This window comes from Dipodomys spectabilis, unplaced genomic scaffold (assembly GCF_019054845.1).
Source record: "Dipodomys spectabilis isolate Male_0828 unplaced genomic scaffold, ASM1905484v1 ptg000783l, whole genome shotgun sequence".
Lineage (NCBI taxonomy): Eukaryota > Metazoa > Chordata > Mammalia > Rodentia > Heteromyidae > Dipodomys > Dipodomys spectabilis.
In genome coordinates this window covers 7,208,805-7,231,757 of record NW_024871460.1, presented here as the reverse complement: position 1 = coordinate 7,231,757, position 22,953 = coordinate 7,208,805, and the positions used below count along the sequence as shown (strand labels likewise).

Below are 22,953 nucleotides of genomic sequence, written 5' to 3'. Positions count from 1 at the left end.
TCAATATTTTCTTTTCTCAGGTGCTTTTTACTGCTAATACGTAATTTTGTTACACTATCGATCTTTTCTAAAATTTTGTGTAAAGCTATTTAATTTAGTGCCTAATGATATTAAATAGATTAACTGGAACTACAGTAGTTTGATTTAGGGCTGTAAGTTTCAGTGGAATTAAGTTTCAGAACCTTTGTTCTGGCTTGGCTTTTCAGCAGGCCAGTTACTTCTACCTCAGACATGACTTGAGATTCAGAGTGACAATAGTTCTCTAGAATGTGGGCTCCTTTGACTAGACAAATCCTGATCTTTTCTAGTATGGCCTTTATTATAAGATGACATTTCCTCATTGGTGGAAAAAAGACAGTGAGAGAGAAACTACACTGAGCCTCAGAGACCCTTGTGATTGCCTAGTGTGAGTTTACGTAAGTGAAAGCCCTGTTGTCTTCAGTGGGACCAACACTCACTGTAGAGACTGGTGATCTAAGGTGTGTGTGTGTGTGTGTGTGTGTGTGTGTGTGTGTGTGTGTGTGTGTGAAATATGAATGGAAGTAATGGGTTGGGGTGGGGTGGTGGTGGTGGTAGCTTCCTGGTATAGCAGTTCAGGTAGCAAGCCAGAGGCCCTGGGTTTAATCCTGAAAAGTATACAATAACAAAGCAAAGAACTAGAGACATAGCTCAAGTGGTAGAGCACCAGCCAGGAGTGAAAAGGCCAAGGGAGAACACGAGGCCCTGAGTTCAGGCTACAGTACTGGCAAAACCAACCAATCAACCAAACAACCAAACAACAAACACATTGAAAAAAAATGAACCTGACAATGTTCTGACATTCTTTACCCCATACACTCTTCGAGTTCCCACTGGTAATCAAGGGCCTTTTTGACTTATGAACTGTAATCCCTCTGTACATCACCTTTAAAATGAAATAAGTAATTTTTTTTAAAGAATTAGAATTGCCAGGTGCTGGTGGCTCATGCCTGTAATCCTAGCTACTCAGGAGGCTGAGATCTGAGGATCATGGTTCAAAGCCAACCTGGGCAGAAAAAGTTCATGAGACTCTTATCTCCCATAAGCCACCAGAAAACCAGAAATGGCACTGTGGCTCAAGTGTAGAACACTTGCCTTGAGCTGAAGAGCTGAGGGACAGTGCCTAGGCCCAGAGTTCAAGCCCCACCACCACCACCACCACCACCACCAATAACAACAACAACAAAAAAAGAATTAGAATTGATTCAGAGATCCTAGAAATTAAGGGTCAGGGCAATACCACAAATTCCATATCGTAATTTTACGATTATGCTTGGCTTTGGAATTTATCTAGAGTCTAAAAGACAAATAACAAAATGGAACTCTCCAAACCATGGTATCAAAGATATGAAAACTTTATATACTCGACAGCATTCCATCTTCTGTCAACCAGCCAATCACAATGGAAGATAAAAAAATCATTTTCCATATCTGTTTAGGTATGAGTACCTCCAAGATCCGATTAATTCAATATTCTTTTTGTGGGGCTGTGTGTTTCTGCACTTCGGGTAGATCTTGCATTCAAGATCTTTTCTTAAGCTTCTAGAAATATCTGAGGTTTGGAAAGCAACAAGACAAATAACCAAATGAAATTTTCTAAACCATACATCAAAGATACAAAAATTTTATATAATCAACAGCATTTCATATTATTTCAAGGAGCTGAAAGCAATTCAACCCTATTCTTATGGTGACTTTGAAACGATAGTCAGTGTATGCTGCTGGTACTTTCTAGGGTTTGAGATAATTAGGAGGAAGGCTCTGATATTAGAGTGTTCTTCAAGATTGTTAAATAGCCTCATGTGGCAAGTGGGACCCCAATTTCACCAAACCTTCCACACCAGCTTCTTTTGTTCTGTGTAAGTCTATCACTTTGATTCTGGGCAGAAAGAAGAATAGCAGTGTCCTGCGGGATGGCACTTATGCTGTTCATCTGTCTCTGGTAAATTTCAGCCTAAAATTTTCAGATTTAAGAAACAGTGTGTGTTCCCTCTTTCTCTCCCCTGCTCAGATTTTTTCCTGTGGAGCCAAAGTGAAGGCTAGAAGGCAATAGAACTGACCTCAGCTCCTTTAGCCAATTTCCTGAGCTCTATTTTTTCTTTAAATTAAAATATGGCAGAACCTTCTCCTGTGCTTCGGCAGCTTTTCCTCAAGTATACTACAGCTTTCAGAGGGCTATTCCTTATTTTCGAGGTAGGGAAAGCCACCAGATTAAAATAATGGAAACAGCAGCCTTCTTTTGCTGTCAGGAATCAGGTGCATTGATAAATCAGAATTCACAAGACAGTCCTAGGCTCCAGGATTACACACAGATCTAAGAAAACAGAGGGGCAGGACCTGCCTGTCTTTGAAATAAGAGTCCCCAGCTGTGCCCAAGTGAAAACATCTCAGGGCCTGTCCTTCTCCCTGATCCCACAGGGCTTCGTTTTGATGATCACCACTGACCAGCCGCCTCCTGGAGATGTTTGAGCAGAAAGCTTGTATCAAGGTCAAGCTTAAGAAGGAATTATTAGTCAGGACTGAGCAAAAAGATGAGGACTATGTTTTCAGTTTGATTTCTTTATAGAATACTTGAAATCAACCTCCAATACTATGTTGTTTAAAGAGATGAAAAGAAAAAGAAAATCACACACACCACACATAAAACAAAGCAAAAAGTCAGGTAGAGGGGGCTGGGGAAAGGTGAACCAAAACAGCTTTGAAGGAATAAAGAAACTGGTGTCACTTTCAAAGATTAGATTTTTAAGTTTATGATTGCTTTAAGCCTAGCTGTCAAGTAGCAAAATTACCAAATTTCCAGGCAAACATCTCAAAAAAAAATAAAGTAAGAAAGAAAGAAACCAAAACACAAACCAACAAAAACAAAAAAACACGAAGCTGCTAATACACTGGGAAGAGGAAGTTTTGGTAAAACACAAGTGCTCAGGGGGTCTTTGAAAGTTTATTTCCTTGAGACTTTTATTATTGTCATTCCAAATCAATTATATGACACTTGTGGAAAAAGAAAATATTTACAAACAGCAAGAAGGGTTGGTAATCCCCTTAGATGTTTTGTTCTTAGTGTACATTCACACTGAAGGTTGAGCTTCCTTTCCCCTCGGAGTGCTAGAAATCACACGTTTCCCTTAGAGGTGAGAACTGTGCTGTGACCCTCTGGTTGGGCAATTGCAAAGTGACTCTGGAGAGAAACCCGGTTGTTTACCCGTGTTCTGGAGGTAGTTGTCAAATCTGTGGGTGTATACCTCACAGAGGCTGCACAGGGGTTGGAGAGTCTGCTATTCTCTCTCCATAAAGAAAGTTGCTAGGGTCCCTCTTCCCCTAGGCAAGTCTCAAGCTACTGAAGTGATTTGCTTCCTATCCTAGCAGAACTGCCAAGACTTTGCATATTTAGATTCAGTTCTGGATCTGGAATGAGCTAATCCCCTTGGCACCCTGGCGAGCCTGATAATTATTCATTTCAGTTCATTCCCAAGAGTGCCTTTCCTACACAAGTGTGGGTGTCAGCCTTTTAATAAAAGGTGTAGGACAGGTTTCAGTAAAAGGAAAAGTTAAGCCTCAACAGTTTTCAGCCTTTAAAAATTAAAAAATATTTATCTCTTACCTCCCATGTCTTGCTTCCTACTAAATTCAACTCACCACATCCATTTCTCAAATTCTGGGAGGTAAAATTTCTCTCTCTCTCTCTCTCCCTCTCTCCCTCCTTGGGAAGAAGAAACAGCACAGCAGGAAGTAACCATGGGAAATAACAACATCACCATGGAACAGTGGTGCCAAGGGATGTGAATGAAATCATTTCTCCATTTTGCTGGCTTAGCTTGTGAATGCTCAGATTTGATGTCACCATGTTTCTAAACACAATGCTCCAAAATGATTTCAAACAGAGGTCGACAGTTTGGAAAACAGTAAGAGTTCATATATAAACACGGTGGTGAGTGCCAGGCATTAAGGCACATTCAAGGACACCATTTTCCACTGGGTTCTTTATGGTCTCCATTTTGTCTTCTTCCATCTCTAACTTTCAATAATTTTCCAGCACACCTTTGACTCAAAATAAAGGGGGGGGGTGGTTTCCAGAAAACTCTACTTATTTAATTATTCAGAATAGTTTGCCATAAAGCCAAAGTAAGTAACAATGCACCACAGTCATTTAGTGAACATCTGCACCATAATGCATGTCCAGTTTCCCTGGAGGGTTAGCAGTAGTCCCAGACTGTTCCTGGCTACACCAGGTAGTTCCCAGTGACAATAGCTCAGCACCTGGCAGGAAGTTTTAGGATTCATTAGTGTCAGTTCAGTGTCCTTGGGACTAGTGATAGAATTGAGCTTTAGAGACCATGGTAGAGTAATAAATGGTTGTATCTACGTCAAAGATGAGAATATTGGTGACCCAGGTGGACATCAAAGAAAGTAACTGAAAGCTGCTTTGGGAAGCTTTAATCAGCTCACTACAGAAGGGCTAACTGTACAGGAAGGTACAAATATGTGGCTAGTTTATACTCTGGAGGAGAGTGTATGCAGTCTGAATTCAGTTTTCACTGTGGAAAAAGTGGGTGGTGGTAGTGTTTGGGAGGAAGAGATAGTTTTTAAGAATGGCAGGAAGAGTCTGCCTTGTGCATTATTATTGCACCAGAAATACTTGGCACATGATGGATCCTCAACACATACTGAATTAAAGAAAGAGAAAGGGAAGGGAGACCCTATTGTTGGAACTGTTGGGAGGGAAGGAGAGGGAGGCTCATTGGGATTGGTACAAAATGAAGGTCTGCTACAGGCCGACACTCTGCTGTTTCTATCTGTTTAAAGGCTAGAACTTCTCTGGTTGCTTTTTGAGAGCTTCCTTCTCTTTACAGCCTGTCACTCTGATGTGAGCTGCTGTCCTGTGTGATTCACATTCTGATCTTGTTCCTCTTTCTGGGACCCCAAGAGAAGACCGACCTGCAAGACATTTCACAGGCCCTGCTTGCTTGGGCTGGAGAGATTCCAGAAGTGATACATCTGTTTTTCAGTAGAAGCCTCTGATACCTGTTAGTCCCAGGCTGGGGGAAGTGAGCACAGAGATCATACTTTGGTGAGTTTTGGTTTCAGCCAACTTTATATTTCCAAGAAAAAAGTGCTGAAGTGTTACGTAGGGCTAGTTAATAGGAACCTTTCTCTAGGGCTCAGGCAAGCAATCACTGAGTGGACTGGACCCCCAGGACTGTGCTTTATCGTAGGACAGAGTTAAAAAAAATAACTAGTCCCAGACATAATTCCAGAAAGGACTCAAAGGGATGATTAGGCTCTATGATGAGGAAAAACCTAGTGTGGGACTCAACCCTTTTTCTTCTCTAGGCACATGTAGAGTCCCTTGATATTGTTTGTCTTTACAGAATTGTGATTTAAATTTGACCTAGAAAACTTTCCAAAGGATTAAAGTAAGACCAAATAGGAAAATTACATTCTGTGGCCCTTAGCATCAGTCCCTCACCATCTTTAATAAAAAGAAGACCATCCTCCTTTGTTTTTGGAAGAACTATTCTATAGAACAAGAGAATATATACATTGGCCCAATAGAATCCTCCTGTGCTTGAGTGTTTATATGTGCATGTGTTAAGTTGTACCTCAGTATAAGGAAGCAAAAACTCAAATATTCCAATCACCAGGTTTCCTTCTACTTTCCTTTGGTGCTGCAAGTAATCCAGTTACTCAGCAAAGTGTGAAGAGGTTAAATCTAACAGTATTATGGCCATATTTATACCAATCTATCACAAATGACTGGGGATATGCTAGGAGTAGAGCTTGTCTTAAGACAGTCTGAGCCAGAAATATGACAAGATTTAGAAAAGAAAAAAGAAAACTCTTGTTTTCCTACATGTACCAAACGTGCTAATTGATCTCAGCATAGTAATCTCATATAAAGTGCTTCAGAGTTGGACACAATACCTTTGAACATCATAACTAACATAATCGAGACAGGTTTACATCCTACCAGGACATAATATTGTGAACACTTCCACTGAGATTGCAGAACTGCTCTAATTTTTTTTTTCTAGAACATCATGCCATCTGCACACATAATAAAATAATCCAGTAGTTGCCATGCTAAGACAGGACTTCTAGTGAAGGGCACAGACAGAGCCCAAAGGGAACTTGAGTTATGCACAGTGATGAAAACTGGAAGCAATTTTCCAGCTAATGGTCTGCCAATGACCACTTGGAACCAGTTAGCACTGCATATTATGTACCTCATTTAAAAATCCATAGCAAACCAGGATTTTTTCCCCCAAAGCCCATAATCTTGATTGAATGAGTGTTTTTTCAGTTAATCCAGTTAATCTCTCAGTGCTCCAAGGATCTCTTCTGGCAGTGCCACGAGTTAGTCTTTTTCTAGAGTCAGGCCATGTTCACACCAATGGCAGGACAGCAGCTTGAAAGGCCAACTGGGTTTATGGAGAACCCTCAGCTGAGGCTGCAAGAAAAAAAAGGAGGAAACATGGTAAGTTACTTCCTTTACATTCCTGAATATTGATAGGTAGTAATTATTCTACTCAAACCAATTCTAACACCCTTAGGTCAAACAGAGATTCGTTACCACCATGATAGTTACTCAACCTTAGGATGGATTTGTGGTGGCTTGTATGCATAGAAGGCCCTTTCCTCATTTGGCAGAGCTTGGAGAACATCTATCTCAGAATCAGGCCAAGCTGCCCCAAGGGAAGGAAAATCCAGATCACTGTAATTGGCACTCCGTCCCATGACGAATGCAAGAAGATTTCATATGTGGTAGGGGTTTATGTATTTGTTTGATGTGGATGGAGCAAGGTTGGATTGGGAATGGGAGGAGGCACTTCCCCCACCCCCCCAAGGGGAGTGAAGGGATAATTTCATTTCTGGAAAATTTTTGGGGGCAGGGGAGGGGGCAGTATCTAAGGGGAAATACTGGAAGCAGTGTGGCTGGAGCTCATTGGAAGTTAGACTAACCAATTAGGTTAGGGAATGGAAAGTCTTTAAAATCTGACTAGAGATTGAACTATTTGACTTGTAACTCTGCTTTTCTCCTTAGAAATGCTGAAGCTGATAAATTTCTCTAATTTTAATTTCATATTTTCCTTTATTTATCAGGATATTCTTTTAGTTCTCTATAATCAAGTATTAGCAATCAGTTATTATATGAATTCAACTGAACATTTTGCTCAGAAAATATCAACCTTATTTTTATTACACATGACTATTGGAGAAGAAGACAGAAACCTACCTAGACTTTCAGGCCTAACTAGCTTTACAAAGCATGACAGATATATAATTTGTAAGCAAATGTTTGAATAAAACTTGCTATTTTTGAGAAAATATAAAAACAAAAGGTACAATGTAAGTAATTAAATATCAGACAGGAGCATATACTTTTGAGAAGGTTTTAATGCAAGTAAAATGCTACCATATTGTTGATGGCATTAAAACTGGCAAAATAATGATAAAATTATTATTTTAAATTATTAAAGTTTATATCTCTAATCCAGTGATCCCATTTTTAGGAGTGTCCACTAAGGACATATCTACAAAAAAATGAAAAAAAGAAATAAATGAAAGAAGCTATATATAAGCACAAATATATGACCTAAGGTTTATTTATAACAGGAAAAATTGGAAACAATTTGTCTCCTGTTGTTGAAAATTTAGTGAAGTAAATTATGGTGTATTAACAAGGTGGATGATTACATGGCCATTAAAATAATACTAATTATGATGATTATATAGCAGCATGGTAAACAGTGAAGATATAATATACAATTTACACATATTCATAGAAAAACTCTTGGTAAAAATGGTGAAAGTGTTAGAAATTTTTTATTGTCATGATATTTTTCAGAGCAGCAATGAAAATCTAGCTCACAAATGTGTGATCATGGTTTCTTCCTTGACCCATGAACACTGACTCATCAAGATTTTAAAATTTGTGTTATAGAAAATATATACTTCGTAGCTGTACCAGGAGACAACACTGTAGTATTATGGAAAGTAGATAGATGGTCAGCCTTCAAGGGAGCATTGCATCTGGAAATACACCTTAGATTTTCAGGACATAGACATAATGCATTGTTCTTGAAACTTTTACTAAAATCAGATCTGGACAATATATGATCTTGAAAAAGAATGATTAGTAAAATAAATTAAAAATTTTAAAGGAGAAAAATGACAATAAAAGTTGAACCCTATTAAATTACTGTAATTGTGTATCATTGTCATAAATTGGCAATTAGTTTTATCACTCAGATAACCAAGTTTTCCATATGGACTTCTGCCAGTTCATAGAAGGCAGCTGTGTACAATGTTAGCAGATAATAACACTTGTAAGCTGGGTGCTTATAGCTCACACCTGTAATACTAGCTATCCAGGAGGCTGTGATCTGAGGATTACAGTTCAAAACCAGCCTGAGCAGGAAAGTCTGTGAGATTCTTATCTCCAATTGCCACCAAACAAGTTGTAAATGTAACTGTGGCTCAAGTGGCAGAACTCTGCCTTTAGCAAAAGGGATTGGGCCCTGAATTCAGGCCCCAGTACTGGTACAACACAACAAAAAACACTTGCAATCACACTACTTGTTGCCAAAGATATAGGCAGAACCCCTTATACTTGCTTTTCTCCTGTTATTTCCCAATACTCATCTTGGAAAAAGGATAATCATTCAATCTTATGGAAATAGGAATTGAGTTCCAGAAGTATTAGTAGCTTATAGTTACATGGACAGCAAAGATCAAAGTTGTATTCAGACTGAGGTACGTCACATACTAGTGAAATACAGGAGTGAGGGAACAAATATGTAAAGTGTAAGAATTCAGACCCTTTCTCCATCCTATCTTCTAGAATTTTCTGGGTGGAATTTCATGTCTTTCTCTTAGTTCAATCAGCATAATAAAGGACCCTGCTGGGCAGGGTATAGAATTAGGAGTCTAAATTAATTTTACATTACAAAGAACAGTTAGATACTCCTACAAGACATGAATACAAAAGGAAGTGAAGGCCATAGATAGACTTAGGGCATTACATAGGATTTTGGATTGGTGGTTACCATAATGAGATGGACTTTGGGTATGACCAAAAAGAGAAGCATGCTATAGTATAAATTTTGCTTTTCCATCTTTCCAAAGCATTTGGCAATCCTTCATTGCTCTTCACTATGTGTGTGTAGTTAACTTTGTGTTTATTTTGCATGAGCACCATCTTGATTTGGGCTCTATGAAGAAACAAGAGGTCTCTATTTATATATGGTATGTACTAAAATAAAACTCGAACCTAGCTGGGTGTCAGTGGCTCATGCCTGTAATCCTAGCTACTCAGGAGACTGAGTTCTGAGGATCATAGTTGGAAACCATCCCAGGTAGAAAAGTCCATGAGATGCTTATCTCTAATTATCACCAAAAATAGCTAGCAGTGGAGTCATGACTTAAGTGGTAGAGCAGAAAAGCTCAGGGACAGAACCTAGGCCTTGAGTTCTAGCTCCAGAACCAACACAAAAAACAAAAACAAAAAAACTTTGAACATTAGTCTGTTTTCTGTCACGCATGTACAGGGAAAGGCTCTGCTGCCATCATTTTGCCAGAATGTTTTATAATCAGTGGTAGAAATCGTCTCCTAAAAGCAACATGACAGGGGTGGGTAGGGATGGTATGGGTGCAAATGTTAAAAGGGTGACATTGATTCAAGATGCATTGTATCATAGACTGCTTTGTTAAATGGAAACTCCTTTGTACAACTACTTAAAGATAAAGCAATAGCAACTGTGACTATGTAAGGAGGAGAACTCATGTGAGCCTGATATGGTGGTGCAAGCCTGCAATCCCAGCTACTCAGGAGGTAGAGGGAAGAAGACCTGGGCAAAGGGAGCTGCAAGACCTGCCTCAAAAACAAAATAAAAGCAAAAGGGCTTGTGGTGTGGATCAAGTATTTGTTAGGAGGTGGCTCTGAGTTGAATCATTAATACAGCAACCAAACCCAAACAAACAAAAAGCCAAGTGGCTGCCTAGACATGGTCCAGGGTCCATCCCCTGGGCTTAGCCTCTTTGCTGGAAGGAGTCTCTGCTCATCCTTTCCTTCCCTCTAGGATGTTTGCAGTGCGTACCTAGACACTAGGAACATGCAACCCTCCAACTTTCCAGATCCCCTCAAGGGTCACTTTCTTTATGAAGTCTTCCCTTCCTGAAGATAGAAATAATTCCCTTCTATGTGCTAATATGGTTCCTTTAACTGTTCTCACCAAGCCCACAATGGACAAACTCTTCAATGAAATTGAAAGTGAAAGATCATTACTGAACTTGTTCCATGAAGCCAGCATAAATCTTATCCCCAAACCAGATAGGGACCCATGAAAGAAAGAGAACTATAAACCATTTCTTTAATGAACATCAATGCCAAACTTCTCAATAAAATTCTGGCCAACCAAATTCAACAAGTGATCAAAAAACTTATATACAATGACCAAATGGGATTCATTCCAGAGATACAAACCTAGTTCAATATACACAAGTCAATTAATATAATTCAACACATCAATTGGAGCAAGGACAAGAACCACATGATCATCTCAGTAGATGTGAAAAAAGCATTTGACATGCTCCAACACCCGTTTATGATGAAAGCTCTGAAGAAACTAGGAACCCAGGGAGCATTCTTCAATATAATAAAGGCTATATAAGACAAACCTACAGCTAGCATTATACTTAATGGTGAAAAGTTAAAACTATTTCCTCTCAAATTAGGTATAATACAAGGATATCCATTCTCTCCACCCCTCTTCAGTATTACTGGAATTGCTAGCCAGAGCAATAAGACAAGAGACAAACATAAAGGGGATCCAAATAGGGAAAGAAATAATACTCTCCCTCTTTGCAGATGACATGATCCTGTGTATAAAGAACCTGTTAGGTTTTTAAAAAGAGGTGGCCGAGTAAGAACTGCACCACGCACGTGGTATTCAGGTAAGGGGTAGGTTTATTCAGTAGACCTGCTGGGACCAGGCAAGGTTGGCACTCCACGCGGCTGGCAAAAGGAAAAGAGGGCGGGTCTGGCCGCGGTTTAGGCCTTATATAGGGTAGGGGGTGGGGAAGGGTGTGTCCAGGTAAAGGGAAGTGGGATCAGGTGGGAGAAAGGTGTGGCCACATCAGGTTAAGATGTGACCTCAGCGGATGCGGATGTGACCTCTTCCAGGTATCCCAGTTGCCTAGGTAACGCAGGTACTGGGCGAGGTCTGTTCGCAGTCCAGGAATGGACCTTACAGAACCCTTCTCCCAAGTTACTTGATCTGATGCAAAATTTTGGCAAAGTATCAGGGTATAAAATTAACCTACAAAAATCAGTACCTTTTCTGCAGGCCAACAACAAGAATGAGGCTGAAATTAGAAAAGCAACTCCATTTGTAATAGCCTCAAAAAATAAAATAATACCTAACCAAATACTTAACCAAAGAGGTGAAGGACCTCTATGCTAAAAAAAAACAAACCTTAAAAACCTGAAAAATGAAATTAAGGCAGATGTAAGGAAGTGGAAAAAAAACCAAAAAACTCCCATGTTCCCAGTTTGGGAGGATTAATACCATGAAAATGACAATACTGCCAAAAGCTATCTACAAATTCAATGCAATATCTCGACAACATTCTTTAATGAAATAGAAGAAGCAATCCAAAAATTCATATGGGATAATAGAAAACCCTGAATAGCAAAAACAATCCTTAGCAGGAAAAACAGTGTTGGAGGAATATGAACACCAAACTTCAAACTCTATTATAAAGCTGTACTTATAAAAACAGTTTGGTATTGGAACATGAACAGGCCTGAGGACCAGTGGAATAGAATTGAAGACCCAGACATGATCCCACAGACCCAAGGCCACCTTATCTTTGATAAGGGAGCCAAAACCATCAGATGGAAGAAAGATAGACTCTTTAACAAATGGATCTGGCAGAACTGGCTATACATGTGTAGAAAACTGAAGTTAGATCCTTATGTATCACCCTGATCCAGAATCAACTCCAGATGGATCAGAGACCTCAAGGTAAGAGCTGAAAATATTACAGGAAGGGAATAGGGGATATACTAGAGCTCCTTGGCACAGGTCAAAACCAGCTACATACTATCAAACACCTAGTGCTTTTCCAAGCCTTAATTTCTTTACTTTTCAAGTAGTGAGTGTACTGCTTACCTCAGTGGGTTGCTATGATGATAAAATAGACTCAGAAAAACTGTCTTCGCAATGTTAAGTAGACAAGTGACTAATATATAACAATTATTATTATAATTATCGTCACAATTTTCCAACACTGAGTGCTAGGAAAAGAAATAAAATGCCCAGAAGTCAAGCCTTTGTACCCTCTTCCTGCCTGCCAGGAGCCAGATAACTCCTCCTGCCTGCCAAGGCCACAGTCCTCAGCCTTTGGCTTGCACCTTCTCTCAGATTAGCACCGATATCCACAGACAATTTAGTGATAAGGAGAGGTTGAAACACTTCAAAGACAGGAAATGCCTTGCTTGGCAGGCAATGGCCAGCTTGGCTAAAGGGTTCAAAAACAGATCTGGAACTTGCCTGTGTGGCTCTTCCTTTCCTCATCTAGCATCAAAGGGCTGAAGGGGAAAAACAGATGCTGTGTTAGGTGGACCCCACACCTCATGAGATAAAGGGTACAAGCAAGACTTAACCCCTTGAACAGATGGTTTAATTTCTCCCATTGAGAAGGGAGGGGCCATACCATTTTTCTGAAAAGAAGTGTCCCCATGAAACTGAAATTTGATGTCTTTAGGGTGGATGTAGGATACATAGTCATTCAAAAGGAGAAATAGAAGGAGTCTACACATCACAACCAATAAGCAGCTTTAACAATTACAGCTTCCATGAACCAACATAGGCATTTGGATCTTTGCCACCCATTTTGGATTTCTGAGTTGCATCACTCTTGCAAGACAATCAAAGAAAATAAAAGCAGGTAGATGAGCTTGTTACTGTCATACTGGTAGAATGCACAGAGCTGAGACTAAAACCCAGACCTGCTCTCATCATAACGCTTCCCTATCTAACAAGCAATATGTGTCAGGAAAACAAAGTAGCAACGCAGGAAAGAAATCCTATAACTGTGTTGTATAAAAGAATTCTAATTAGGTATGCATTCTAGGTACAGAGTGCCATAAAAAGAGGTTTGATCCAGAGAAAGTTAATCAATTTCTATTTTAACAGTTAATTTTTTTTAATGTTTGAAACGATAATTCTCAGGTGCAGTTTTGCTTCCTATGGGCTAAGTGACAACTGCACACATTCTTGGTTATCATACTTGGGAGATAATTGTGGTATCTGATAAGGATTGGATAGAGACACTACTTAAGATCCTAGATAATGCATAGGCTAGTCACCACAACAAAGAATTATCCAGCTCAAAATGTCAAAAGTGCTAAGGTTGGTTTAGAAGACACAAATCTTTTGCTTATTTTCTATTCCTGGTTGTGAGCCAAATATATCACTCTCAAAATAGGCCAAGATAAAAACCAACCTAAGTGGGCCTCTTGTATGTACAGGAAATGAGGGCTAATTTCAGACCTCACTCCCCTCTTCTATTCATCATTTTCTCATTTTATTTGATTTTATATTCAATGCAATCAAAACCTCTAATACTAAATCACTTCTAACTTCTAGAACTCTCACAGGCATGCCATTATAAGAATCAAGATTGGATGATTTAGACAGGTATGCTCAATTAATTAATTAGTATGTGTGGAAGGAATGAGGAGATAAAAGGAGCACAAAAGATGATTTATATGGCAATAAAACTGAACTCTGCACCCAGCCTTTTGGGGGAGAGATGTTACATGTATTCTTGGTGGCACTGGTTCCGTTTCTGCCACCATTTCTGAGAGTGCAGTCACTGACTCCCTAGTCAAAGGAGACAATGCTACCTTCTGACGATAATAAAGATGGGGGTCAGCCGGGCATTGGTGGCTCACGCCTGTAATCCTAGCTACTCAGGAGGCTGAGATCTGAGGATCGCAGTTCAAAGCCAGCCTGGGAAGGAAAGTCTGTGAGATTCTTATCTCCAATAAACCACGAGAAAACCAGAAGTGGTGCTGTGGCCCAAGTGGTAGAGCTCTGGCCTTGAGCTGAAGAGCTGAGGGACAGTGTTCAGGCCCAGAGTTCAAGCCCCATGACCGACCAAAAAAAAAAAAAAAAAGAAAGAAAGAAAAAAGATGGGGGTCATGGGGGTCAGAATCTCCAATATAGTTGTCAGGATGCCAGAAAGCTTGAGTTAAGAATAACGATAAAGTTGATGATGCATACAAACTAGCCTGTAACTTCTCACAGTTCCAACTAAACTGGAAACCACAATAAGGCTGTGATGGTTCATTTACGTGTCAACTGGATGGGGGCACAACTTATCGAGGTATTTGGTAGGCATTATTAAGGTGAGTCCATGAGGACATTTGTGAGTAAAACTAATGTTTAAATTGGTAGGCTGAGAAAAACATACGATCCTCCCCAATGTGTCCGGGCTCTTTTCAATCCACTGCACATTTGAATAGGACAAGAGACTGAGTAAGGGGTCATTTACGCTCTGCTTGCCTGTCTTTGAGCTGGGATTCTTCTGCTTTTAGACTCAAACTATAATAGCATTGGCCCTCCTAGGTCTTCATCTTGCAAATCTTGGGGCTATATATGTATGTCTATACCTCTATGTATACCTATATACATACATATATGTAAATATATAGCCATAAATCTTATTATTCTATTTCTAAGGAGATTTCTACAAACAACATGACCATAACAATTAGTACTATCACTAACCAAGTACTTATGATGTCATGCTAAGAACTTATGTGCATTTCCCAGCAATCACTGTAGATAGGTACTATGACTTGGGGAGATAAATGACCTAAGACAGACTGTGCCTTTATATCAGGCTATGGCTCTTGCTCTAGCGATGACATGTCAGTTGCCTGTTGACTGCAGGTATGTTAAGTAGGGAATGTGAGGTCTCAAGGTCTTGTGGAAATATTTTCAGACAGTCATTAGTACTTACTTAGATGGAACAGAAAACCCTTGGCTACCATGTCTCCTCCCCTCCTTTCCTCAGTTTCCTTGTTTCAGGTAGACTGTAATTGGGTCCTCATACCCCAAGGAGACTTTCTGCTACCTGGCTGTGTGGTTCTCACAGGCTTGGATGAGCACTCACTCTGGGAAGGGATGGAGAGTTCAGGAGACAAAGAAGTTGCCTCTACCAGTATATATGGAACAATGAGAGGGAAAGATTGCTGCATTTATGTGTAAGCTACCCTTCCTCTTCATTTCTAGCTAGGGGAAGGGAGGTGGGTGTGTTGGGTGGGAAAACACTGTATTCCCCCCCCCCCCTTATTGTTCTGTGAGTAGAACTATTATTCTATGCTGTGAGACTCAGAAATCACTCCACATTTAAAGAGATGCTAATTACACGGATTTGATCACTACACATTGTACATGTGGACACATTTTCATTCTGAACTCCACAAATACATACAATTATTATTTAAAGATGTTAAAGTTTGACCATCTTAAAAACAAAGACAAATTGGAAAATCAAAACTCTCAGATCAACTCTGATTCTATTTTTTTGACTAGTCCTGGGGCTTGAACTCTGGGCCTGGGCACTGACCTTGAGCTTCTTTGCTCAAAGCTTGCACTCTACCACTTGATCCATAGTGCTACTTCCAGCTTTTTCTGAGTAGTTTTTTGGAGATAAGAGTTTCATGGACATTTGTGCCTGGGGCTGGCTTTGAACCGCCATCCTCAGATCTCAGCCTCCTGAGTAGCTAGAATTACAGCTGTATACCACTGGAGCCTGGCTTCAACTCTGATTCTTACAAAGTAAATTGAACCTAGAGGTTTAAAAATGGACATTTCCACCTGAGATTTTGAACTTGTGAGTACTAGACCAGCCTCCCCTAGAGAGCTTCTTAAAATGTTTGCTTTGTCCTACCTGTTTCATTCTGCACTGATTCAAATGTCCAGGGGGAAGACAGGAACATTCTTGCATTTAACAAGGGGCTTGGTAATTCTCATGAAGCTGACTTGGCAATAGTCCATCAAAACACCTATGTCTTTCTCCCGGTACTTAAATAGTAGTTATTTGTCCTTCAGACAGAGAAAAGAGGTTTAGATGGTGGGAAAAATGTGGTTTATAGTCTTGTCTTTCTCATATAATACAACAGCGGGAATCCTGGATATAACAGAGTGTAGTGAGCCAAAGGATGGGTTGTGGAGTATGGCCAACTGGGATGGCCAGGAGATCTGAGCAAGCTACCCAACCCATCTTAATTCCCAAAGACTTATATATTTTACCTTACTAGTATTGTTTGATTTCTGCAGGTTTCCTCATGTGTAAGTCCAGGTATATACATTCTTTTGGACATTGACTAGAGTGTCCTGCCCTGATTTGGGGTACTTGAGGGGTTTTAAGGTTACATCATGACACTGTATTAAAATCTGTATTGCATTGTATTTGAATGGTATTCTCCAATGTTTAGAAATCTCCCACAGTGCTTGGTAGAATCCTTCTGCTGGTCTAGGGTAGACCTGTGGATTTGAACTTCTAATAAGGGTGCATGGTTTGGTGACATGCAAGTCTAAGTAACTTTTTAATTTTAATTTTGTTGTCAGTTCTGAGGCTTGAATTCAGGGCCTGGGAATTGTTCCTGTTTCTCTGTGCTCCAGGCTAGCACTCCGCCACTTGAGCCATAGTGCTACTTCCAGTTTTTGAGTAGTTATTTGGAGATAAGATTGTTACGGGGATCTTTCTGCCCAGGTTGGTTTTGAACCCTGACCCTCAGATCTCAGCCTCCTTAGTTTCTAGGATTATAGGTGTGAGCCACTGGTTACTGGCTACACTTCTTTATTTTTATACTTGCTAGTAGTAGGGCTTGACTTCAGGAACTCATGTTCTCCCTTGTCTTGCTTACTCATGGCTGGTGCTCTACCACTTGAGATACAACTCCTAGCTTTATGCTAGTTAAGTGGAGAGGGAGTCTTGAGGATTTTTCTGCTCAGGCTGGCTTTGAATTGTGATCCTCCAAGTCTCAGCCTCCTGAGCTAGAATTACAGATGTGAGGTCACTAGGGCCCAGTTCTAAGTAATATTCTTGAAGCCCAACTGCTCTGAACCTTAAATTTCTTCAGGCAAAGAGCATTTTCCCCCTTCCCCCTTCTCCCTTACTCCCATGTTCCCCTTTTCATTTTAGTTTTATTTTATTTATTTATTTATTATTATTATTATTTTGTCTGTTGTGGGGCCTGAACTTTGGGCCTGGATGCTGTCCCTCAGCTCTTCAGCTCAAGGCTAGAGCTCTACCACTTCAGCCACAGTGCCCTTTCCGGCCTTTTTGGCTTATGTGGTACTGAGGAATCGAACCCAGGGCCTCATGCATGTGAGGCAAGCACTCTACCACTGAGCCACCTTCCCCATTTTAATTTCACCCATTATTGTCCTCTTTCTTTTCATCTATGTGATCTCATTTAATCTCAAGGGCATTTCTATTGACCAATGCAACAGTGCTTTCATTGGAAAAATGTTCTTCTTTGACAAGGTAGTATTAAAAGGAAATCTATGATTCCTGAAGATTTTCCAAGAGAAAGAGAAAAACATATTTCTATAACAGTCTACAAGGTCTATTTAATTTGTTCTTTTTTGGGTGGGGCGCAGAGAGGGTGATACTGGGGTTTGAACTCATAACCTCATATAGTCTATTCTGGTACTCTACAGATAAGCTATGTCTCCAACCCTTACAAGCTCTCCTTAGTGTTCCTCTTTTTGAATACCAAATTCTAAGAAGCTAGAAATGTCTTTTTATGGAAACACAATATTATGCATACTGAAAAAAATTACAAACAAAATGTAAGGCTGATAACAAGTGATGAAATTTGACATACAGAATCACATGTCAGAGAGCATCTTAGAATAGTGCTTCTCAGATCGAAGTGTGCAGATACAAGCGTCTCGGTAATCACATAGATCTGTTAAGTTATTGGGTGATATGGTCCACAAGATCATACTTTTGGTAGCAAGGTCATGGAATCCCTTAACCTACAGCAGTACTGTCCTGTGGCAAAATTTGAAATGATGGAAACGTTTTCTATCTGTTCTAATATGGCCGTCATTAGCCATCTGTGGCTATTGAACACCTAAAATGTGATGTGTGCGTGGAGAAATTACCTTTACATTTTATTTATTTTAAATTTAAATGGCCATATGAGCTTACTGGCTATCATACTTGACAGTGCTACACTACAGAGTAGAAAACTGAGACTTGAAGATAATTATGAAAAAAAAAATGGTTGCAGAAGGAACAAATAAAAACCACAGGGAAAGCTTCAAGTGCTCTTCACATACTGTAAATATGTTCTTCCCATCTTCACCTTCCATTTTTACATAGAGACTTTCAAATCTTCCCCTCTGTTTTCTATCATGTTCCTAGGATTGCACTATATAAACAGTAATTAGGGAAAAAAAATCTTATAAACATTCTGAAGGGCAGAAGATTATCTTGTTTACATTAACCTTTTGACTTGGCAAAACCAAGCCAGAAACCTCCTCCTAAGAAATAGTTCCTTTGCTAGGAATCCATTGCACTTTGAGGTTTGTCTAGCAGGATTCTGACGATAGACTCAAAGGTTACACTGCTGTGGATTCTAGTTCTTTTGCCCAGAACCTAGGGGCAAACACAATTAGCTCAGATGGACCAGTAAGGTTTAAAAGAAAAAACAAAAGTGCTCACTGCAAGTTGAGTTGCCCTAATGAGAACATACCGGGGTTTGGGGAATGGGCCTGGTTTTTGTCTAAACTGGCCATCTGCTCTCAGCAGGTTACTGTCTGTATTACAGTTAACGAGGTTTGGAGATGTTCCCTGGGCTAGTGAGTACTAATTTCCATTGAGGAAAAAGTTATGAGGCTTGGATGTCTTAATGATAACAGATAATTTCTCTGTGTGGGCAGAGCTACAAAGCATGTTGCTATGAGACTGTGTGGATCAGACTCTTTATGTACACAGTTTCCTCTTAAAGGATCTACTTGGCATGAACTGCAAACTTGCTGTGGGACTTTTGTGATTAATTGCTTGAGCTGGCTGGTGGCCATCAGCAGGATCTTTGCAATTTACCAGTTTCAATGCAGAATTATGAAGCTGAAGGTTTAATGGGATTTCAGGTAATGGAGCCCAGATGTCTAAGACTATGATGTTTGAAATTATGCTTCTTGCAAGGCTATGGAACCCAAACTTTATTTCTGGCTTAGATTTCCCTGTTCCCAACTTTACGTAATCTTGAACCAGTCAGATGCTAAGGCTTTCATTTTGACACAGCATATCTAGAGATGCCAATAACACACACACACACACACACACACACACACACACACACACACACACCCCTACCTACACCTGTGGCCAGTAGCTCAGAGACACACATTATCTTGCAGTCCAGGCTTTTGGAATCACCTTTCAGCCAAGGGTCTGGTCATTAACAGCCCTTCTACCATCTTGCTGCTATGTAACTCAATTGCTTTCACACACTTAATTGAGATTTTCTTCTGTCTGAGTCCAAAAGAAATGGGCTGGGACAAGTATTATTATTTCCATATTGAGGAGGAAGGGACAATAATAGCTAACATTTATGGAATGATAATATGTAAGAAGTGTTATTCCTATGGGTCATGTGCATCATATTAAAGTTTCAAAAGAGCTCTGATGTTGAGTTGATTATTTGCTCTATTCTGAAGGAGAGAGATTGGGTTCCAGGTGCTCTGACTGTTCTTAGTATGCATTGCCATCTCTGAAAGAAAGTATCAGCACTAGTGACTATCTGGAAGCCTGTTGTTGATGAGGTGGCATTGGTTTTATCTCATCTGCAAGGAAGAATAGCATGAGAAACTAGCTAAACCCTTCTTTGCTGATCTCCAGAGTAAGACAGTCTTCTGAAAGTTGTGAGGAGAGGATACTTTTTGTGTCCCATTTGAATAAAACTAATAGTCTAGGCTTTTAAAAACGTATTTACTTTATTGTTACTTTATTTTTGCCAGTCCTGGGGCTTGAACTCAGGGCATGGGCTCTGTCCCTGAGTTTTATTTGCTCAAGGCTAGTACTCTACCACTTGAGCCACAGCACCACTTCTGGCCTTTTCTGTTTAGGTGTTACTGAGGAATCAAACCCAGGGTTTTATGCATGCTAGGCAAGCACTCTACCACTATGCCACATTCCCAGCCTTCGTCTAGGCTTTTTATGATTATAGATCAACTCTCTTTGTAGTATATATACAATGCATTTTACAAGAGTTGATGAAATTAGTCTTTTATGGCCGTACTTATGTTTACATAGTCTGTTTCCTTCCCTGTCTTCCTCTCCAATTCTATCTTTCCAGTATGGAAAGTTTATAGGATTCTAACTTCCAAGAAAGTATCTTACATTTTGCTAAGCCTCTTTCCCTGTTCTGAACCTCTATATTATTTTGTTGAATGGAGGGATGCAAAAATGGAATAAACATCATTTATATCCAGGGCCATATTATATGCTAGGCAAGTGATCTACTACACAGCTACATCCCACTTGATCCTTCCTTCCTTCCTTCCTTCCTTCCTTCCTTCCTTCCTTCCTTCCTTCCTCCCTTCCTTCCTTCCTTCCTTCCTTCCTTCCTTCCTTCCTTCCTTCCTTCCTTCCTTCCTTCCTTCCTTCCTTCCTTCCCTTCCTTCTTCCCTCTCTCCCATTTCTCCTCTCTCTCTCTTTCCCTCTCATTATATTAAGACAGGGTTACACTGTGTGGCCCAGATTGGCTTTGAACTCAAGATCCCATGTACTGTGAATATAGGCATTCATCATTATGCCCAGCCTCAAAATCATGCTAAATATCAAAGATACAAAACTGAATACCAAATAACCCTTGCTTTTACTATTGGCCAGGTCCCAGTCCAGTGAGAGATACACAGAAAAACCATTACCATATTATGTCCTACATGCTGTTGCAATTGGCAAGATTCCAAGGGATTACAGAGGAGCAGAAGAATGCTCATGGCAGGTTATAGATATGGCTGGGAGTTCTGCCCAACTCTTTTCCCGTCTCCCAGTTCAGCAAACATCATAGGGCAAGGCACTGTTTTTTATGCACCCTTATACACCCCCAAGCATGCAGTATAGTCTCATAAATGACTGTTTAAGAAGTGAGAGGATCCCTCTCATTGTGACAGAGGCAGCTGAGGAGACCTCTCTTTCCATCTATACAGTGGAAAGGAGGAAGAGCGAGGCAGCCCCTTGTTGCTGTCCCATATGTTCCCACATGGCACTTCCCACACAGAGGACTCCTGACATCAAAGGTTGGAAATGTTTTTTTTTTTATTTTAAGTGATTCCTGTTTCAGAATAGTGATTGATTAGTCCAGAGTATGTGTCCCCTTATTAAAAATAACTTCCAAGGGCTGGGAAGGTAGCTCAGTGGTAGAGTGCTTGCCTTGCATGCATGAGACCCTGGGCTCAATTCCTTAGCACCACATAAGCAGAAAAAGCCGGAAGTGGTGCTGTGGCTCAAGTGGTTGAGCGCTAGCCTTGAGCTGAAGAGCTGAGGGACAGCGCCCAGGCCCAGAGTTCAGGCCCCACGACTGACAAAAAAAAAAAACCAAAACTTACAAAAATAAAGTTTTTTAAAAAATAGCTACTCTTTAAGAGTTTTGGGAGACTGATGCAGCTTTTTATTCATTGTTCTGAAATTGGTTGGAGAGAAAAGGGGAAACACTGGCACTGCATAACATTTAGCTTTCAAGAACCAACCAGAGCTTGTCTTCCAATTTTAAAAACCAGTAGGTGTTCATGAAAACAACACAGGTTTTCTCCTTGCTCATTTTTTTTTGAGAGTGGCCAAGTTGTTTAAGCTCTCTGAGCCACAGCTTCCTTATCTGTAAACAGAGGGAATTGTGTGACTTTTACTGACTTTTTCTTTTTGGTAAAATGATTATCTTTTATCAAAATCTAAGGCACATTATTAAAAAAAAGTGCCATTAAGAAAGAACAGCAAATCCACTGATGAGTATACCATGATACAAGGCTTTTGATAGTCCTGCACAAAGCAAAATATTAGTCTTCTGTTGCTTTGAGGTTTCTTTCATCTGTTCTGAAGAACCTAGCAATTTCTCTTCCTTCAGGTTCCAGCTTCGTGTGTGATAGGTAATCCTTGTGCAGGTATCTCAGTAATAAAACATGACACATCTTCATTTCCTTGTGATGTATTTCTAGCTGAATGCAAAGTTCCGACTGCTGCTTGTAAAAACATAAGATAGTGGTTATACTTCCAGTGTCAAAATTCACTATATTCATGGTGCCGTTTCCATGACTTTGGGCTTACAAGATACATTTCTGCCTCAATGACAAATCCTAGTATAATATTTCTGAAGCTATTTTAAATGATTTCTTCAGTGATGTGATCACCATCACGCAAGACTGCCATAGGATCTGTCATGATTCTAAGACTTCCTCGATTGTGAAATGTACAGTTCAGGAAAAAGAAAGTACATCTCAGCAGTGATGAAAAATGGCCAGTGAAAGAGCAAATATCATGGATGCCCAACAGATCTCAAGTCCCTCCTCTTTAATAAAGAATGAGAATGTGATGCAGTTCAAAAGTGTGCATAGAGTCAGGACCTCATCTTTAGAAAAGAGATTAAAAAGTTCCGTTAAATCTGATTCTCGTCAGATAGCATTCATATTTCAGGAGGCAGGGGACCAAGAATGATCCCTACTCTATTCAGAATGGCTATTTCCTAATGGGGGAATGGAGTCTTTCTTTTCCCCCTGACCCATAAATCTAGGTCAGGCCTGTGACTACTTTATCCTACATAATAAATATTGTTGAGATGGCAATGCTCCAGGTCTGGGATTAAACTTGGGAAGGACTGGAAAATTGTTTCCTCTTCCTTTGAAT

At 40.0% G+C, this 22,953-nt stretch overlaps 1 protein-coding gene and 1 long non-coding RNA gene across 3 annotated transcripts in view; one reads left to right on the top strand and one right to left on the bottom strand.

The window, feature by feature from the left end:
- The first annotated feature begins 478 nt into the window (after window positions 1–478).
- LOC122102422 lies at window positions 479–5,944 on the top strand. The gene is made up of 3 exons (XR_006146491.1): window positions 479–491; window positions 4,075–4,081; window positions 4,523–5,944. It is a non-coding gene; the product is annotated as an uncharacterized LOC122102422 (long non-coding RNA).
- Samd12 (sterile alpha motif domain containing 12) overlaps window positions 5,678–22,953 on the bottom strand; it is a 385,200-nt gene continuing 367,924 nt past the window's right edge. For both annotated transcript variants that reach the window (XM_042673117.1, XM_042673116.1), the window contains exon 5: window positions 5,678–6,466. In XM_042673117.1, the coding sequence (XP_042529051.1) occupies window positions 6,444–6,466 (23 nt within the window). In that variant the 3' untranslated portion in view covers window positions 5,678–6,443. The remainder of the gene's footprint in view (window positions 6,467–22,953) is intronic.